The following is a 17,606-nucleotide window of genomic DNA, read 5'->3' as shown; positions in this document are numbered from 1 at the left end:
AGCTAACAAATACCGCTCCATTACAGTTTTACAACAGAAGTGCAGTGAAATAATGCAAAGTGATGACCCCACCGGCTCCAAACCTATAGTGAGAAACTCTAAATATTCACATAGGTAAGCTAGCTAACAAATAAGCAAATGTCTTGGGCCTTACGGATGTCCTATAGGAGTGAGGATTCTGCTGAGTCAAAGGACTGCAGAGACCTGAGTTAAGCACCTGTTCTACAGTGCTCCGGAACATAGTTTTGACTTTCATTCCATTTAAAGTTGAGGAAGCACAACAGCAACCATTAGGTATGACATTTACTCCTGTGGAGTCCTGATCACCCTTTCAGGACATCATCTAATGTAGGATATAACTACAACACACCCAATACCACCTAATAACAATGTATAGGACTCACAATCGACACTGCACAATCAGAGTAGACTTTGGACTTCCATATCTAATGGGAATAAAGTCATGTGTATTGGCAGTAAGCTCAAAGTAAGCTGGCTCAACACATTCTTTGTCAAACTGCCCTCATATCTGCCTTACAAATCTGTATCTCTGCTTTTAATTGATATTTTCCTTTAGGGCCTGGTAAAATCATCTCCATGATGCCCACAAATATTAACAGGTTTTCCTGGAAAAATATGAAGTCTCAATTAAATTTAACTTTGTGTTGGAATCTGTAAGTTTGTTTCACAAATATGGGATTGTTTTACCTAGACTGTTCCACATGGTAGATTGGTCTGTCCATGGCAGCTATAACTGTCTTACCAACCTCATCTAGTGAAATAAAATCAGACATAAAAATGTATGCACATATTTACTACCTTGCCTTTTGTGGTGGGCCTGCCCTTTCCAAAAGCACCACTAAAAATTAAAGCACAAGTATATTTGAAAAAAGGAGAGAGATGCTGGGCTATCTTGACTCAGTGCAAAGTCTGGCAAGCCTCACATGCTTACATTTTTCCAGAAACGTTGGGTGATTCATGGTGTGATTCAAAGCCTCCCTGACCTAAGTCTTTCAGGTGCATAGATACCTTTGGGATGAGAGGGCTTTAGCCCACTCCCTCCCCCACCCAACAGGTTCCCTGGATTGGGCATGGTGTGCTGGCCTGACCTTCAGCCATACCAGCAATATTCCTGCAAGGACAGCTGCAGCCCTGACAGTCCTCTTTGTGCCTTTATTGCTTTCCACAATCGCCGCTTCCTTCCTTTCTCAGTAAACAAAAATCCACAGATTATCATTATTTAACATGTTTGTTCATAATAAAGAGTTGCTACTCAGCTATTTTTTAAGTGTACGGGTAAAATGGGTGAAATGAGCTGCAACAAGCACATCCCACACCCACCTACAAAAACCAGCAGGCTTGCGGGGCAACATTTCCTCTCCATCCAAAGAGCTAGAATAAGTATCCATCAAATGGCTGTTACAGATAGACAATGTTAGGCCTCAACAGTTTTGCGTTCCAAAAAGTCTATAAAAGTATCCTAACGTATTAAAGTATAACATATATTTTAATTGTGTTTTCTTCTGGGCTTTCTTTGTGCTGTCACTGATATTGTGCAGCACTACTTGAACATAAGGTTCAGAAAGTAAATACAGTATTTTGAAATTAAGGAAAAAGAATGCATCATTCCTTTTAACTGACATTATAGGTAACTACATGTCGGTAGTAATATGTACCATTTTTGTGCCATCTGCAGACATCTACACACATTCTGCACAAATGTTAAATTCCAGTAGCAGTGTCTGAACCTTTCAAAAATGAATATCATACTCATGGTGCCTGAAAGGCAGCAAGCAATCTGGAATGGTACACTACAAGCTCACTTAACAACTGCCTGATGGTCTCGTGCGGGTAAGTTGAAAAGATTTAAGGGGCTCGATTGCTTGCAGATGAGCACTAATGGAAAACAGATGAGTTGTTGGGGATGAAAGAGTTGTGGGCAGTAGGTCACTGACTCAACATTCTGAGCTGGCATCTACCCTCACCCTCCTTTCTGCATACAATATGGAAACATTGGAGCAGACTTCTGTACTTACTGTACACCCAGATGCCCATTTCAGTTCCAGGAAGAGAATCCCCTATTAAGCCATGTACCTCACACCAGCCTGCATACACTGTTGGGGTCAGGGTGGTACCAGGCTCGGCTTCCTGCTGCATATGCTGTACATTTACTGTCTGTGAGGTAAGTGTGTATTGCTCTTGTCAATGATCAACCTGTTTTGTGTGGTAGATAAATAGGAATATTCGCTACCTATGCTGTGGCAGTTCAGTGAGTATGCGTGGCAAGGTTGCAATGCTGCTGCTGCCTTTGAAGTCACATAACATGTTTGAAGACTGGAGTAGGTTAATGCACCAGTAAAGATAATGTTTGTTTTTGTTAGAAATGGGGTATTTCATTGGCAATCAGGTTATTCCCTCTCCAAGCAAGGGCCCTCACTCTAGTCAGGGTAAGTCACACACAATCCAAATTATCCTGTGCCCACCCTCTGGTACCTTGGCACTGAGCAGTCATGCTTAACTTAGAAGGCAATGTGTAAAGTATTTGCGCAATAAATCATACAATAACACCAAATAGCACCACAAAAATACACCACACAGTGTTTAGAAAAATATATAATATGTATCTAATGAGATGCAGGTCAAAACTATTAAAATACAATAAGTGTATGTTGAGATATCACTGAAAAGTGATATAAAGTGTCTTAAATCTTTTAAAAGCCGAGTCTTTTTCAAGCACAAAGTACATGGTTCGCGTGAAAAATCTCCACAAATAACCACAGAGAAGGAGATGCGTGAAAACAAAGGGGTGTGCGTCTATTTCTCGGGCCGCACACAGTGATGCGTCGCTTACTTTTCACGCAGGGACGGCTGTGAGTCGATTTCCGGCGCTCGGTTGTGGATCCTCTTCGGGTTGCAGGGTTTTCAGACTCCCTGGGGACGATGCGTGAATTTCCTGTGCTGGCAGGACAAAGTCACAGGAGCTGCGTCGATCCGGTGAGCAGTGCGTCGAATTTTCTACTGCACAGCAGGTGCTGCATCAATTCCTCTCTGAAAGTCAGGCTGCGTCGTTCCGGCTCGGCTGTGCGTCGATCCAGTGGGCAGTGCGTTGAATTTCCCGTTGCTACGCTGGTGCTGCATCGATCTTCTCAATGCGAAGTCGGGCTGCGTTGTTACGGTTCGCGTGCAGTGAAACTTTCACCGCGGTGCAGGATATGTGTCGTTTCTCGCAGGCTGTGCATTGAATTTCACCGCACAAGGAGTCCTTCTCGTAGAGAGGAAGTCTTTTTGGTCCTCAGACTTCAGGGAACATGAGGCAAGCTCTATCTACGCCCTTGGGGAGCACTTCTTCACCTCAGCCAGAGAGCAGCAAGGCAACAGGGCAACAGCAAGGGCGCAGTCCTTCACAGAAAGCAGTCAGGTGAGTCCTTTGGGCAGCCAGCAGTTCTTCTGGGTAGGATGCAGGTTCTGGTTCAAGTTTCTTCTCTAGGAAGTGTCTGAGTTGGTAGAGGCAGAGGCCCTGTTTAAATACCTAAATGTGCCTTTGAAGTGGAAGGGGGGCTTCAAAGAGTGGCTTAGAAGTGCACCAGGTCCCCTTTCAGTTCAAGCCTGTCTGCCAGGGTCCCTGTAGGGGGTGTGGCAGTCCTTTGAGTGAAGGCAGGCCCTCCGCCCTCCCAGCCCAGGAAGACCCATTCAAAATGCAGATGTATGCAAGTGAGGCTGAGTATCCTGTGTTTGGGGTGTGTCTGAGTGAACGCACCAGGAGCTGTCAATTAAACCCAGCCAGACATGGATTGTGAGGCACAGAAAGATTTAAGTGCAGAGAAATGCTCTCTTTCTAAAAGTGGCATTTCTAAAATAGTAATATTAAATCCAACTTCACCAGTCAGCAGGATTTTGCATCACCATTTTGGCCATACTAAATATGACCTTCCTATTCCTTTCAGATCAGCAGCTCCCACTCAAACAATGTATGAGGGCAGCCCCAATGTAAGCCTATGAAGGGAGCAGGCCTCACAGCAGTGTAAAAAGGAATTTAGGAGCTTTACACTACCAGGGCATGTAAACTACACAGGTGCATGTCCTGCCTTATGCCTACACAGCACCCTGCCCTACGGGTTACCTAGGGCATACCTTAGGGGTGTCTTATTTGTAGAAAAAGTGGAGTTTTAGGCTTTGCAAGTACTTTTAAATGCCAAGTCGAATTGGGAGTGAAACTGCACACACAGGCATTGCAATGGCAGGCCTGAGACAAGGTTAAGGGGCTACTTAGGTGGGTGGCGCAAACAGTGCCGCAGGCCCACTAGTAGCATTTAATCTACAGGCCCTAGGCACATATAGTGCACTCTACTAGGGACTTATAAGTAAATTAAATAGTCCAATTGGGTATGATCCAATGTTACCATGTTTAATGGGAGAGAGCATATGCGCGTTAGCACTGGTTAGCACTGGTAAAGTGTGCAGAGTATTAAAACCAGAAATCTAGAAAGTGGAGGGAGGCACGCAAAAAGTTAGGGGTGACCACCCTAAGGCTGTCAGGTCTAACAGTTCTGCTATGTTGAATTCTAGGACAGTCAAGTACCCTAAACATATAATGTGAAATATCTTCATTATTCAATGTCCACTGTTAAACATTTTAGCAGGTTACATCATGGGAGGGGGAGGAGTATCAAAATAGTTTTATCAAGGGTGACTTTGCTTAAAGACATTTGACAACTAATGCATTAAATGTGTGTCATGCGCCTGTTTAAAATCACATGCTTTTGGAGCAGTATCAACAAAGAGGTATCCTGGCCATGGACAAACTGTGTGGCCCATGAGCCCCATGTGTCGAATTCCATGGCAGTTGAATGGACTGGTGGCAGGAAACATGATGACATTCTAGCAAAAAGTGTACCTTCCAGTTGGGTGGTCAAGTTTCTGACTTTGTGTTATTTGTGTTTGATATCAAAAGCACTTGCAGCTCACCTGAGAAATCCCCTTTACAAGGATTTGTGTAGCAAACCTGGCAGGGCAGTTTCGTGGAGGACTGGAGAGATGACAGATAGACAGTCAGCAAAAATACTTTCCAATGGGGAATAGGTGTGGAGGAAGGCCAGAAGAGATACCAGTAGAAGGGAATGTGGTGGGAGGTGGGAAAGCGTATGAGGGTAAAGGATGTGGACAGCAAAAGGATGAGCAGGACTAAGCAGAGACGGAGGAGGAAAAGCTGTGTGGTTGAGCTGAAGAAGGAATGTTGAGAAGGCCAAACTCTAAGGGGAGATGCATAAGGGGGTGAAGTGCTGTGTGGTTGGATTAAGCTGAGGAGAGGAGGGACTCAGAAAGATGAGGAAGGGCTTGCTGCTGTGGGACAAGGAGGTGATGGATTCTGGGCCACAGAAATGGGGACTGTTTAATGGGAGATGATAGATAAAAGGGCAGCAGAGATTGCAGGTTCATGGACAAAGTCTTCTAAATTACTCTTTTGTTTCCCAAGCTGTTGCTCTGCACAGGACAAAATTCTGTACATAACAGGGAAATTCAGGGAAAGAGGTACAGAAAGAGAGGCTGTGAGTGAGAGAGAAACAGAGAGACTAAAGAAGCCTAGAAATAGAAACACACAGAAAGTGACAGAGACCAAGAGACATTTTAAGTTGATGTGAAAGATGCTCAGAGAGATCGAGAGAGAAACAGGCTAGTAGTTCAAATAAAATAAACTGTTAACTGATAACGTTAGAGCAAAGGTCTTCAGTTGTAGTCTCTGATTGTCTTAAGATATTGCATTGTTTATTTGTATAGCTTTGTAAGCTGTAATAAGATCATCTAAACCTACAGAGGGAGTGGGAGATAAAAAGCATGGGCAAGGCAGAGAGAATGAGAAAGAAGATTTGTAGATGTACCAGATATTTCCCAAGACACTGGTATCTCACTGGATATACAACTATGCTTTGTAAATAACCAGCCATAGGCATCTTTAAACAACTAGGAAGTGAAGGAAAGGAGATATAATGGGTGTCCAAATGGATGAGGGGAGGAAAGGATAGTGTCAGTACTTTGTAAATCATGGCATCAATTAAAGTGATGCTAAGGTAGGTCGGAGTGTGTCCCATTAAGGTGGTAATTTACTCAGTCGCTCGGCAATATCTAAAGACTGAGGTCCCATGTAAGCCCTCTTGATAGAAACAATTCACTGTGTGCCCATTGCTGAAAATGGTGTTTTAGAGGAAGTAATGAGATTCTATGAGGGCAGAGGGCATCGAGTTTAGGGATTTAGGTCCTTTTTACAACTGTTTAAGGGGTGGAAGTGATGGATTAGGTTAGTAGGGGGGGCAATACTCATTGCTCACATTTATCCAACATTGTTTTTTACGTGTTCTGATTTAGCACACATCACTGATGTAAGAAGACAGTCTAGCATTGTTCTGCAAATACACTTTCACTTTTTACTAAGGGTATTAGTTTTGTGTTGCCATGGACTTTAAATGAGAATAATAAAGTTGAAGTGACATCAACCACCTTTTCACCACAAATGGCAATTCAGGCTTCACTCCTTAACCAACCTGGAGTTAAATCGCCTCCCACTGACTGCTGAGAGTTTAACTAGAGTAAAGAAGTGTGAAGCAAACTATTTTTAGGTTACGTTTAATTTCAGATCAGGCAAATGTGCTGATGAACACCTAAAACCACAGATAGGAGATAGGACAGTGCTAGCATTAGCAAATAGCCCAACAAAGTGATACTCAGATTAATTCTAAATAGTGTGGTTCGAAGCACCGTCGATAATCACACTTTATGCTCAGTTGCTGTGCTTCATGTGCCGGTAACACAAAAATCGTTTCAAATGAAAGTTGCCTTCCAGGCTGTGGCTCTAGTCACGTGTATCAAAATGATGAATATATGATGAGCGCTGGAACCTGGGGTTACCATGTAGTACTGCTGAATACAGCTTCAACGTTTTGAGCATTACAGTGACTGGGCATGGGGCATCCTTCTAAAGCACAGCAAGAGAGTTGTAGCTTCTAATAAGCTTGTATTCTAACATAAATCTATTGTGTACTGAGAAGTGCACTTTGAACAGAACAACGACAAAACAAATGTGTTTAAACTGCACCTGCTGCTAATTTTGCAAATGTTCTTTTGTGGAAGTATGCCTAAAATCTTGGAGTTTTGAAGTAACAATAGGTTGAGACAAATTCAACTAAACCAGTGTATTCTGGGTTGCACTATTTTGCCGCTTATTGTTCCTGAAATTCCACAAACTACTCAGTCTACTGCTCCAATGTGTAATAAATGTTGCATTCACCAATCCTTCTACTACAATCCCTTGACTTGAAACGCTGAAAGCCCATTAAAGGATATTAAATGGAGGCCAATGTTTTTGGCAAAGTATGCTTTAAAATGTATCAATGGCCACATATTATCTAGAAAAATGCTCCCCATATTATGCAGCATACAACAGTGAAAAGAGAACCAAAGTAGCAGGCTCTGAATATAACTCTGCCCCACTGTTTGAAGGGTTAGACCCCATCTCCCCCAAATTTGAGTGTAGTTGCCCACCTGTACCTTTCAGTGTGATAACTAATGTTGCAAAAGGAGAACGTAGCTCTATTTACTCAAATGTAATAATATTCCATAAAAAAATGCATAAAATCAGCAAGGATGACCAAGCAACGCTCTTCCAGTGTGGTCGAACTTTCTGACGTATAATTAAGCTGTATCGCCATATTTGCACTGAAGGAGAATGGAATGTAATTTCTTGGGGAAATATCGAAGTACAACTAGTATTTTCGTAAATACCCGAATATGTACATTACCTGCTTGTATAACCTGTATCGTCTTTTCCCAAATTCCTTCCGGAAACGTATGGACTGAGCAAGTGTAAGTTCCTAAATCCGAAAACAAAGTGTCACTGAACAGTAAAGACTTGTCCTTCGAGTCTTTGTCTGTTTTTGCGAAGCCAATTCTGTCTTTGTAAATTTCAGGCACGTGTACCCCATGGCGTGTGTTGAAAACGGCGATGGACTCTTTGACCAAGCCACTATTTTTAGCCCAGATTACGTGCGTTACTACTGAGGTTCCCTGGTACGTGCAGTTCAGAGTCATCTTCGCGGTGAGTTTTACGGTTTCATCCACGATAGCCCCTTCGGCTGCGGCTGAAAGATACAAAAATACTTATAAGAAGGCTATGAAAAACGTTTTTGTACAAAATAGTAATATTTGGGCTACTTCTCGTCCACCCCATGCCACCTGTATGTTTTTTCGGCGAATCAAAATTGTTAGGTGTCACAAGGTGAACAGATGAAACCACCAACAAGGCAAACAACACAAAATGCCTCATCATAGCTCTAAAACCCCCTGACTACGATGTCACACTTTGGAGTAATTGTAAATACGTTTTTCAATAAAAGACAAATAGCTAGCTACACAAGAGGTACAGCATCTGTTGCAAGACAAGACACTGCATTCACAAAAAACACTCCAACCAAAAACTTACTGTTGTACAGGTGGAAGACTGTAAGAAGAATAGCCAAGGAATCCATCTTTGAGGGAGTTGAACAGCTCTTTGTTGAAAAGGCACAAATGTGCCACACTTTTTTAGAGGCCTGTTTCCTGCGTTTCGGAAATGCTGGTTTCTCTTCGAACAGATGTGCGAATTCTCTTGCTCTGTCACTCATTTTACTCAGCCCACTCACCCTCTGCCTAAGGCTGCTCGCACCGACCCCCGTGGTTCAACCAGGAAATGGTGGTTTCTGCGTTGTGCTGGAAACTAGCTTGCTTCGACGAGATTACAAATGTCAGAGGTGTCAAAAACGTGGAGGGAGTTCAGTTAAGCAACATCCGGATGCTAGCAATGACCAAAAGCCTTAATTTCGATCAAATGAGGTTTTTCTGGGGGGCCCTCGCTCTGAAAGTACTTTCTCCCAAATGAAAGATGTGGGCACAGTTTATTTTGAATAAATAACTGATAGAGCTAAGCCCCAAAATGCCCAAATTTGGCATCAGACTTTGGCACCTTACTAAGAGTAGTTTACACCTCTGCATAAAAATAGAATGCATTGCCCAAGCTTTATATTTTCATTTACCGCTGTCTATATCTCTATGTACTTATTTTTGCATTTTTATGTGGCACAAAGATAATGCAAATGCGTGAGAGCACTTTACAAAGGCAGAGTGATGAAAGTTACAAAATGAAGTAAAACGACCACCCAAAAATGTTGAAAAACATGTACACAATTTGGTAAAATATGTAAATGAGATCTATGAGATACATATGATTTAAGAAAACATATATTTTAGGCAACAGTCCATTGAAAACTCACGAAGGAATCAGTCTGGGATTGTGGAAAAAGGTAACAGCACAGATGAGATCAAGGAAAGAAAGTAATTGATAAAAACTGAGAGAGAAAAACAAAATTAGGAGTAAAAGCAGGCAGAGGTAGTAAAATGGGAGGTATCATGATAGACAACTAGGTAAGTGCACATGAAGGAGGTATGGAACTGGGGACTAAGGAAGTAAGGGGAGCAAGGAATAAATAGAATCCGACATAAGAGGGTTAAACAGGTCTTGGGTTGCTTGTGTTCCAGTTCAGGGAGGACCTGGCGTGCCAGTTCAGGATGGACTGTTCCTATTCAAACAAGGTTAAGACTACTTTGCATTGGGCTGAGTCCAAACTGAGGTGGCATACTGGGCAAGAGAAGAAAAGAATGGGATGGAATGCTATCCCAAGCTGGGCCAATGGTAAGACACATTCCAGGCATTCCTCCCATCAACTTCTGTGTGTTTGATGTTCTGTCCTAAGTGGCAGGGGTATGCACATATATGGGTCCCGTGCAAACTGTCCTATTGGAACTAAGCTACATCCAACTGACGAGCCCCAATCAGGGCGCTTGTGTTGGGTTGCTTGTGTTCCAGATCAGTGTGGATATTGCCTGGCATTTTGGGCTGGACTGTTCCTCCTGGAGCAGGGTCAAGACTGATTTGCATGTAGCTGGGGCCAACTAAGGAGGCAGGGTGGGCAAAAGAACGATGGGTCAGAATGCTACCCCAAGATGTTGCCAGTGCCTAGACAAATTGCAGTCCATCCTCCCATCACCTTTTGTGTATTCGATGTTCCTTCCCAGAATTTTTGCTCTTTTTCTTCACTATATATTTGCTGGTTTATGAACTCTGCACTCTAGGGCACTGCTGTCCAAGCTCCAGTGTGGGTCCTCTAACCCTTTAAACATGGTTATATTGGCTTACTCTTGATTCACATACTTAACTTGCCAATAAATCCTTGGAGTAGAAAATGTACCCAGGGCCTAGAAGTCAAAGTCAAATGCCACCTGGGTACTGCAGCACATACTGTGCCATCTACAGAGTAGTCCTTTAAAACAAGCCTTAATGGCTACCAAGTGTAGCCTGGCTGTAGCAGCCTAAAGCCTGCTGTCAAACCTGATAACATAACCAGTTTTGACTGGTGAGAACCCCTGCTTTTAAATAATAGTAAATTGTCTCCAAGTATACCATGTTGCCCACAAGGTCTAATATGTAAAGGTTTAACATGTGTAAAATTAGAGTTGGTTTATTCCACCAGTGACTAGCCCCAAAGGCTATTTTCGCAGGCAGGACTGTAGCTGGATCATTAGAAATATCAAACTACAGATTATACAGATTATGGCCCTCATTGTGGCATTGGCGGCAAATGCCGCCTACCGCCACGGCGACGGTCACCAACATACCTTCGCCGTGGCTACCGACCGTCCGTGGCAGAATTCCGTCAACGGTCATGGCGGTGGACGACGGACGGCAGTAAGATGGCGCCAGCAAACCACCGCCTACCATATCATGTTCCATGATACGGCTTGGCAGTGTTTTGCTGGAGGACGCTGCTGCTGGCAGCAGCGCCGCATCCCGTCTCCTGCCGGAGGACCCCCTGCAAGCAGATAAGTTGGGTTCTCCAACAGGAGGGGGGTGAGGGTGTTGTGTGCATGATTGGGTGTGTGTGTGACTGTGTGTGAATGCGTGCATGCGTGTGTAATGCATGTGTGCATGAGTGGGTGTGAGTGTACATGCATGTTGTGTCGTGAGATTGCGTGTGTGCCTGGATGTATGTTCGTGAGTGTTGCTGTGAGTGTGTATGAATGCATGGGTGAATGTGTGTATGCGTGTGTATGGGTGTGTATGTATGTGCGTGTATGTGTGGAAATGTGCAGGGGGGTTGGGAGAGGGAGGGGGAGGGTGGGGAAGGATTCTGGTGAGGGAAAGGCGGGGCATGGGAGACCCCTATAAGTGCCAGGGAAGAAATTCCCTGGCACTGACAGTGCCTACCACCATGGTTTCAGTTGTGGTACCGAAACCACTGAAACCATGGCGGTGGGCGGGGTCATAATGCCATGGGTGGCCTAGTGACGGCCGCCAGGCTGGAGAATGAAGTCTCCAGCCTGGCGGTTGTTACCGCCGTGGCAGTCGGTGTGGTACATTGGCGGTTTGGCTTTGGCCAAACCGCCAATGTCATAATAGTGGAGGTAGGTACCGCCAGCCTGTTGGTGGTAATACCTCCACTATTCCACCGACCGCCAGGGTTGTAATGAGGACCTATATCTGTAATTTATGTCAGAATAGTTGCTCAAAGTCTATTTTTCATATTTATTCAAAATGTAGGACCAAATTTATCAATATTTCACGCAATGTAACGCAACAAGACAACTTGCTGCACAGGAAGGAGAGGACAGGAATATGCTATATTAACCAAAATATGACGCATTCCTGCTCTCTGACTACGCAAACTCAGGCACCCTTGTGCCATGGTGCAAGGGTGCCTGCATTGCAGGCAGGACTGTTTCTATGCACAGAAACAATCCTTAAAGTTGTTTCCTCTTTCTAAATAATAAAGACATTTCTCCTTGTTCCACCTCACCTGGGAAGGTGTAGCATTCTGATGAATTCTCAGATTTACCAGTCTTGGGAAATCTTTTAATGCACCAAAATCCATGGCTGGATGAGAGGGAACAGCCACTCTCCACCCGTGGAACACCTTCCTAAGGGACTGTAACGCAAGGCAGCAACCTGCACTGCCTTTCATTACTCCAGATTTACCAAGCAAGGCAGGGCCATGCAAGGTGGCAGTGTTTTACTTGGTAAATCTGACTTAAGTGTTGCACTGACCATTGTGACGCAAGTGAAACACAAAACTATGAAAAATCTGGAGCCTAATTTATTGATGATGTTGGATTTTAATAACTATTTAGGATAGTAACTTTTTTAGATAGAAAGGTTGCCTTTCCCTCACTGAAGCTTCTGGGTGTTAATTTGCATTGCAGCTGCCCTGCCCTTTATAGAGATGTGAAAACTGCTCCCAGAGCAGAACAATGGCTTAGGCCTGGAGACTGGACCAGTTGGATGTGGTACATATGATCCCTATCATCTCAGGAAGGGCAGTTGAGGAGGTTCAAAGTGCTATATCAACTTGAAAGGGGCAGAGGGGGGAGGCCTGTCCATTCATAATTTAGCAGAGATCTTGAAGTGAAAAACTCCTTGAATCGTGGTAGTCAGCATGAGTTCACTCAAGTGGAATGGAGAGCTGGCTCGGAACCAGTTTGGAGTAGGTTAGGAAGAAGGGATTTCTAATTTCCCTACACACCCCCTAACTGTTACACAAACTCTCACCATGAGCAGAAGGCCTTTGCTATCTTGGAATTCCCCTAGAATGACACAATGTGGGACAGTCTGAAGTAAGTCAAAAAGGATGTGCTAGAAAGTGGGGAGGGTTCCCATGGGAAATCTTTCCTCATTGTGCAGGGAAATTCACCCTGTCCCACTAGCAAGTTACAGCTACAAAGCTGGTGCTTAACGAATAACACCTTCAAATATTTTGTAAACTTGTGGGTTGTGCCTGTTGCCTGTGTGGAGACCTGAAGGGCTGGGTTTGCTCCTTCTTCTACCCAGACTGAGAAGTTAACTCCCTGGGTATCTAACCTCCTCTGTGGACACAACAAGCAACAGCTTTTTTCCTTAATGAAGTGAGCACTTGACCAGTAACAACTGGGCATGGACTGGACTCTGAGGGTGGCCCTTGCTAGTGCCCATCCTGGTCCCTAAGTGTGGTCCTCAGAGCCTTATAAGTGACCCAGGGAAGCTGCTCTAGAAATCCTGGAAAGGTAAGACTAAGAAAATATTTGAACATCCATGACCTCTGGAGTATCAGTAGGCCCTTGCAGCAAAGGTGTCCAATTTCAATGCATCTTTATTAGATACACCTTAAGGTTTGCTCTCTTAGATGATTTAGAGCTCTATAAAAAGACTAAGGTGCTGATTTATATGTTGAGGATGTGTACACATAATGTTCCACCCACTCTATTTAATTGCGGGCGGACCATAGTTTTGGCTAAGCCATAGCCAAAACTTTATGATGCCAGATGAAGTAAGGGCCATCAGAGAAATGGCTACATGTCCACCTGCCCAATTTAGATTGGTGGACATACAGCTATTTTTTCACTGTCCATCACTGGCAGGCAAAATCTGGTGGTGAGGGACAGTAAAATGTAAATAATGCTCCTGCTGGCCTGGGAGATGACTCCCATGGAGAGGGGAGCATTATTTTTTAATTTTGAAAAAGAAAATCCCATTTTGGGATTTTCATTTTTAAAATAAAAATAAAATAAAACTGTTCAATGCAGGGTTGTGTCATGCTGACGCAACCCTGCAGTAAACAGCAATATGAATGGACATGAATCACTGTGTTATTGCCAAAGCTTTATAAATTAGTGGTAATTCATACAATAGGCAAGCAGACCCTCCACCAGGGGGATGAAGTAATCTACTCCATCCACCTGGCAGAACAACGGGCCATCTGCCAAAGTATAAATCAGCCCTAAGGCAGAAGGTCAAATCTTTGACCGTGAATAAACCTCTTGGTATATCCGCCCAGACGCCATCACGGTCGACCTGAAATTGTTAGGTCCTAGTCTTCTCCATCAATAGACTTTCATTGGTGATTAGTGCTTTTTAGTGCAATATTCACTTAAAGTTTTAAAAATTCATATCACTGGTTCCCCTTACTATGTTTTTGTCATTTTGTGTCATTTTCCTTATTAAAATTTTATCTAAATTTCTAATTCAAGTTGAGATTTTTATGTTTTATTTTTTTTACTTCATTACTGTTTTAACACTGCATAAATAATTTACACATTACCCTAAGTTAACCGTGTTTTTGATATAAATGTTAAAACGTTAAGTTAAAAAGTTGAACCTGGAATGGAACCTTGTAGGAACTCTGGTATCAGAACAACAGAATTAGACCAACAGTTACCGATTTTGACTTTATTATAATGCTAGATAATAGGAGGTGTACCATCCGAGGACCACCCCTTCAATGCTCATTAGATTTTGTAGAATCCTAGTAAGCTGAGAGTGGTTCACTCTATTGAGTACAGCAGCTAAGTTGAACAGAAGAAGAAAACTAGAATTCCCCAAATTAAGAATGTTAAGCACATCATCAAAGATCTATATCCAGACTGTTTCAGTACTGCAGCCCTGTCTAAAACACAGTTGCCATTCACCATAAAGACAATTACCAGTGGGGTGTTCTGAAAGTTGCACTGCAATACAGCTTTCTATGAGTGACAAGAAGTGGCAGACTTGAACCAGGATGAAAATTATTGGGATTCTTTGGATACCCAAAGGGCTTATTTTCAAGCCAGTATTAGAACTCTCCTTGTGCATGGGAGAGACTTAACACATTTGTCCAATAGGGCAAAAAACAGGAATGACAGATGTTTAATGTTGGTAATGATTTTTGAAAGACCACATTTGGCAAGACTGTTGACATTTTTACAGTTTGTCAGTTTGGTTTACATCTAAGGGTCAAATTATTTTTAACATCAAGCAAGGAGTTGACACAATGAATGTTTAATCCACTTTTTTTTCTGACTGAAGAAAGTGTTTTCTGACCAAAAAAGTGTCAACAGGATAATCAAATCTAATACAAGTACGGTGATGATCTATGGCTCTAGTTACCTCAAAGAGTTGTCTTGGATGATTCTTAGCAGAGTTGATAAGAGATTTGATAAGAATGGCATTGGAATTTAAAATATTTCCCTTGAAGAGATCTTTAGAGAACCAAGGAGATAGTATGAATCTTTTTCTTTTCAGTTTGAATGGGGCCATTTCATTAGGAAGTGCAAACATAGTGTCATTGAATTTGTGAGAGACAGTGTTAACATCACCTTTAAGAGTGACAGGAGAGAGGTTGTTCAACACAAGAGCACCAATCCATTACAATTAATCATTTTAGTGTACCTATACCAAGTGAGTTCCTTTTTAGTTTGCCAATAGTTCTGTTATGCGAAGGAATCAGTGAGAAAGGAATCAAGTAGTGGCCAAACCAATCTACAGTGATTATGTCTCAAGGGGCGCTCAGGTTGTCCTTCACAATTATAATGTCCAGGGCAGAACTTTTGATATGGGTTGATGTGAGGCAGTATTCATGAGAATGGTACCGGAAAGAAGCAAGGCCAAAAGATTGGCAGCAGTGTTGTTACAATCACCCAGTGAAGGTTGAAACCCCCTCAGAAAATGTTTCCATCAGAAAGAACCAGTTAGTAATGTGCTCCGTGTACTACTCGGCATAGGCCAAGTAGTCACCAGGAGGGTTACATCTAATAGAAGATGTGTGTACCAAGTTAATCTCCTAAATCACCTCCTTCAGCCCTTCTGTCCTGATCACAGCGCAGGACAGCATACCGGTTTGCAATAAAGAGATCTATCATGTTATGAGATGTGTCATTAAACCACATCTTAGTGAGTAAGCACATGTTAAGACCATGCATAATAATGGTATCAACACTTTTCACTTGGTTTCAATGCTGATTCATAGTTTTGTAATATACAACACATTGTGAATATCACCATTTAAGTACTTGGTGCTGCAAATGTTCTAATTAGATTTGAATATGGTTCTTCACGAGGCGTGCCATTGTATGGATAGTGCTGTTCATTCTCTGAGAGGTGTCCCAAGAACAACAGATTAGATGTGCTCTTGGCCACTTTGGGGGCCAATTTTGACATGGCTGGGATGAATTGGAGGAGAAAGAGGAGGCATAGCCAGCACAAAGCAGTCTTCAGGAGCATTTGGAAAAAAAACCTCTGCATTCAGGAAGAGGCAAATCCAAAGGCAGTGCTTGTAGAGACTCAACAGCTGTTCTAGACACTACCCTTGCCCTCAAGTCTATCATGTTTAATTTTCTTAGAACCATTTTCCTGACTACTTGAATAGTTATCTGGAAGAAAAAAGGAGCTGATAGGTTTCACAGTTGGAATGAGGCAGGAGTGAGCAGCAAAACTGGCAACTTTGTGTCAGTGACTGCACAATTTAAAACCATGTCAGGGAGACTAGGTGAATCAGTTATGGAACAGAGAGGAGTGGAGGTGTTACAGTGTAGTCTAGAGAAGTTAGTGGGAGGGAATGTCTTGGGATGCAAGAAAGGAGGGCAAATCTTGGAAGATAAATAGAGAGCTTAGGAGGGAGAAAAGTATGAAATATAAGAGGTTCTGGCTGATTGAAGCAGGTTTGGCTTGAGAGGTGGTATGTGAAACCGGTGTGGGTGAGCAGTCAAACTGTACATCTTCCTTTGGAGAAGGTGCAACATTATAATAATTTTTACAACTATTTCCAGTACAAAAGTATTAAATCACAAAGAGCTATCTTGTGTTATCGGGGTATTTCTTAGTTATTGCGAAATCCACAAATGAGGGTTTGGCAGGAGTTTATCCTTATTTCTCTTATCATTAATCTATACGAAGGAGGATACTGGATCATTAACACACTTACTGAATGAGGATACTCCTAGAGTGCGTTGTCATTCAAAGACCACCTGGATTCAGGAGTTATCTAAGAATGGAGCAACTAAAAAAGAGAACTTACGAATTACGAATGAAGCAAATGTGTTTTAAGACCTTTGTGGAATGCAGAGTGACTCTTTGTTTGCCATAAACCCAGAATTAAGCATTTTCAAAGCTTGGGGTTAACAGAGAATGCTCTACCTTCTGAATATGACCCTCAAAATCGGAGCACCACTAGGAGTGACAGTGCTTCTGAAAGAAGACACATGCCAGACATATAGCACAGTAACTTAGCCCGCAGGCAGGAGGGGGCCGAGTCATGAGAAGCCATATGTCCCAATTAAATCACTTTAAATTGTATATGGTGAGTAACTAACAGCCAATAGAGAATGCAGCAGAACGTAGGGGCATATTTAAGATCCCCCAGCGCCTCCTTGTGCCACATTTGGTCATTTTTTTAATGCAAATGTGGCCCAACGAGGCCAAAAATGCAGCACCATATTTACAAAGTGGCACAAACCTTGCTCTCTACCTTAGTCCTTTCTCTAACAGAGACCGTTATTGTATTCTTTATGAGTACTGATAGCTTCACTGGCTAGACTGATTCCCAGAAACATGTTTCGTTTTGCTATATTATATTACATGACTTGATATTCTCTGACTAGAATTATTTATTTCTGCTGAATCTCTTATACTGTTTGCATGGAAGTTCTTCAGAATTTATTTGGTTTTAAATGTACTTATTGACTTAGAATTATAGAATATGGATTTGATTATGGGTAGGCCTGGGCAGCAAAGTCTGCTCGTG

The 17,606-nt window shown here is 42.7% G+C and overlaps 1 protein-coding gene across 2 annotated transcripts in view; it reads right to left on the bottom strand.

Annotated features, from left to right (window-relative positions):
- Positions 1 to 8,659, bottom strand: part of CD226 (CD226 molecule) — a 313,744-nt gene extending 305,085 nt beyond the window's left edge. For both annotated transcript variants that reach the window (XM_069219898.1, XM_069219899.1), the window contains exons 1-2: positions 8,471 to 8,659; positions 7,791 to 8,129 (exon numbers count right to left, since the gene is read on the bottom strand). In XM_069219898.1, coding sequence (XP_069075999.1) covers positions 7,791 to 8,129; positions 8,471 to 8,651 — 520 coding nt within the window. In that variant the 5' untranslated portion in view covers positions 8,652 to 8,659. The remainder of the gene's footprint in view (positions 1 to 7,790; positions 8,130 to 8,470) is intronic.
- Positions 8,660 to 17,606: the final 8,947 nt, after the last annotated feature.

This window comes from Pleurodeles waltl, chromosome 2_2 (genome assembly GCF_031143425.1).
Source record: "Pleurodeles waltl isolate 20211129_DDA chromosome 2_2, aPleWal1.hap1.20221129, whole genome shotgun sequence".
Taxonomy (NCBI): domain Eukaryota; kingdom Metazoa; phylum Chordata; class Amphibia; order Caudata; family Salamandridae; genus Pleurodeles; species Pleurodeles waltl.
This window is presented reverse-complemented; position numbering and strand designations above follow the sequence as displayed.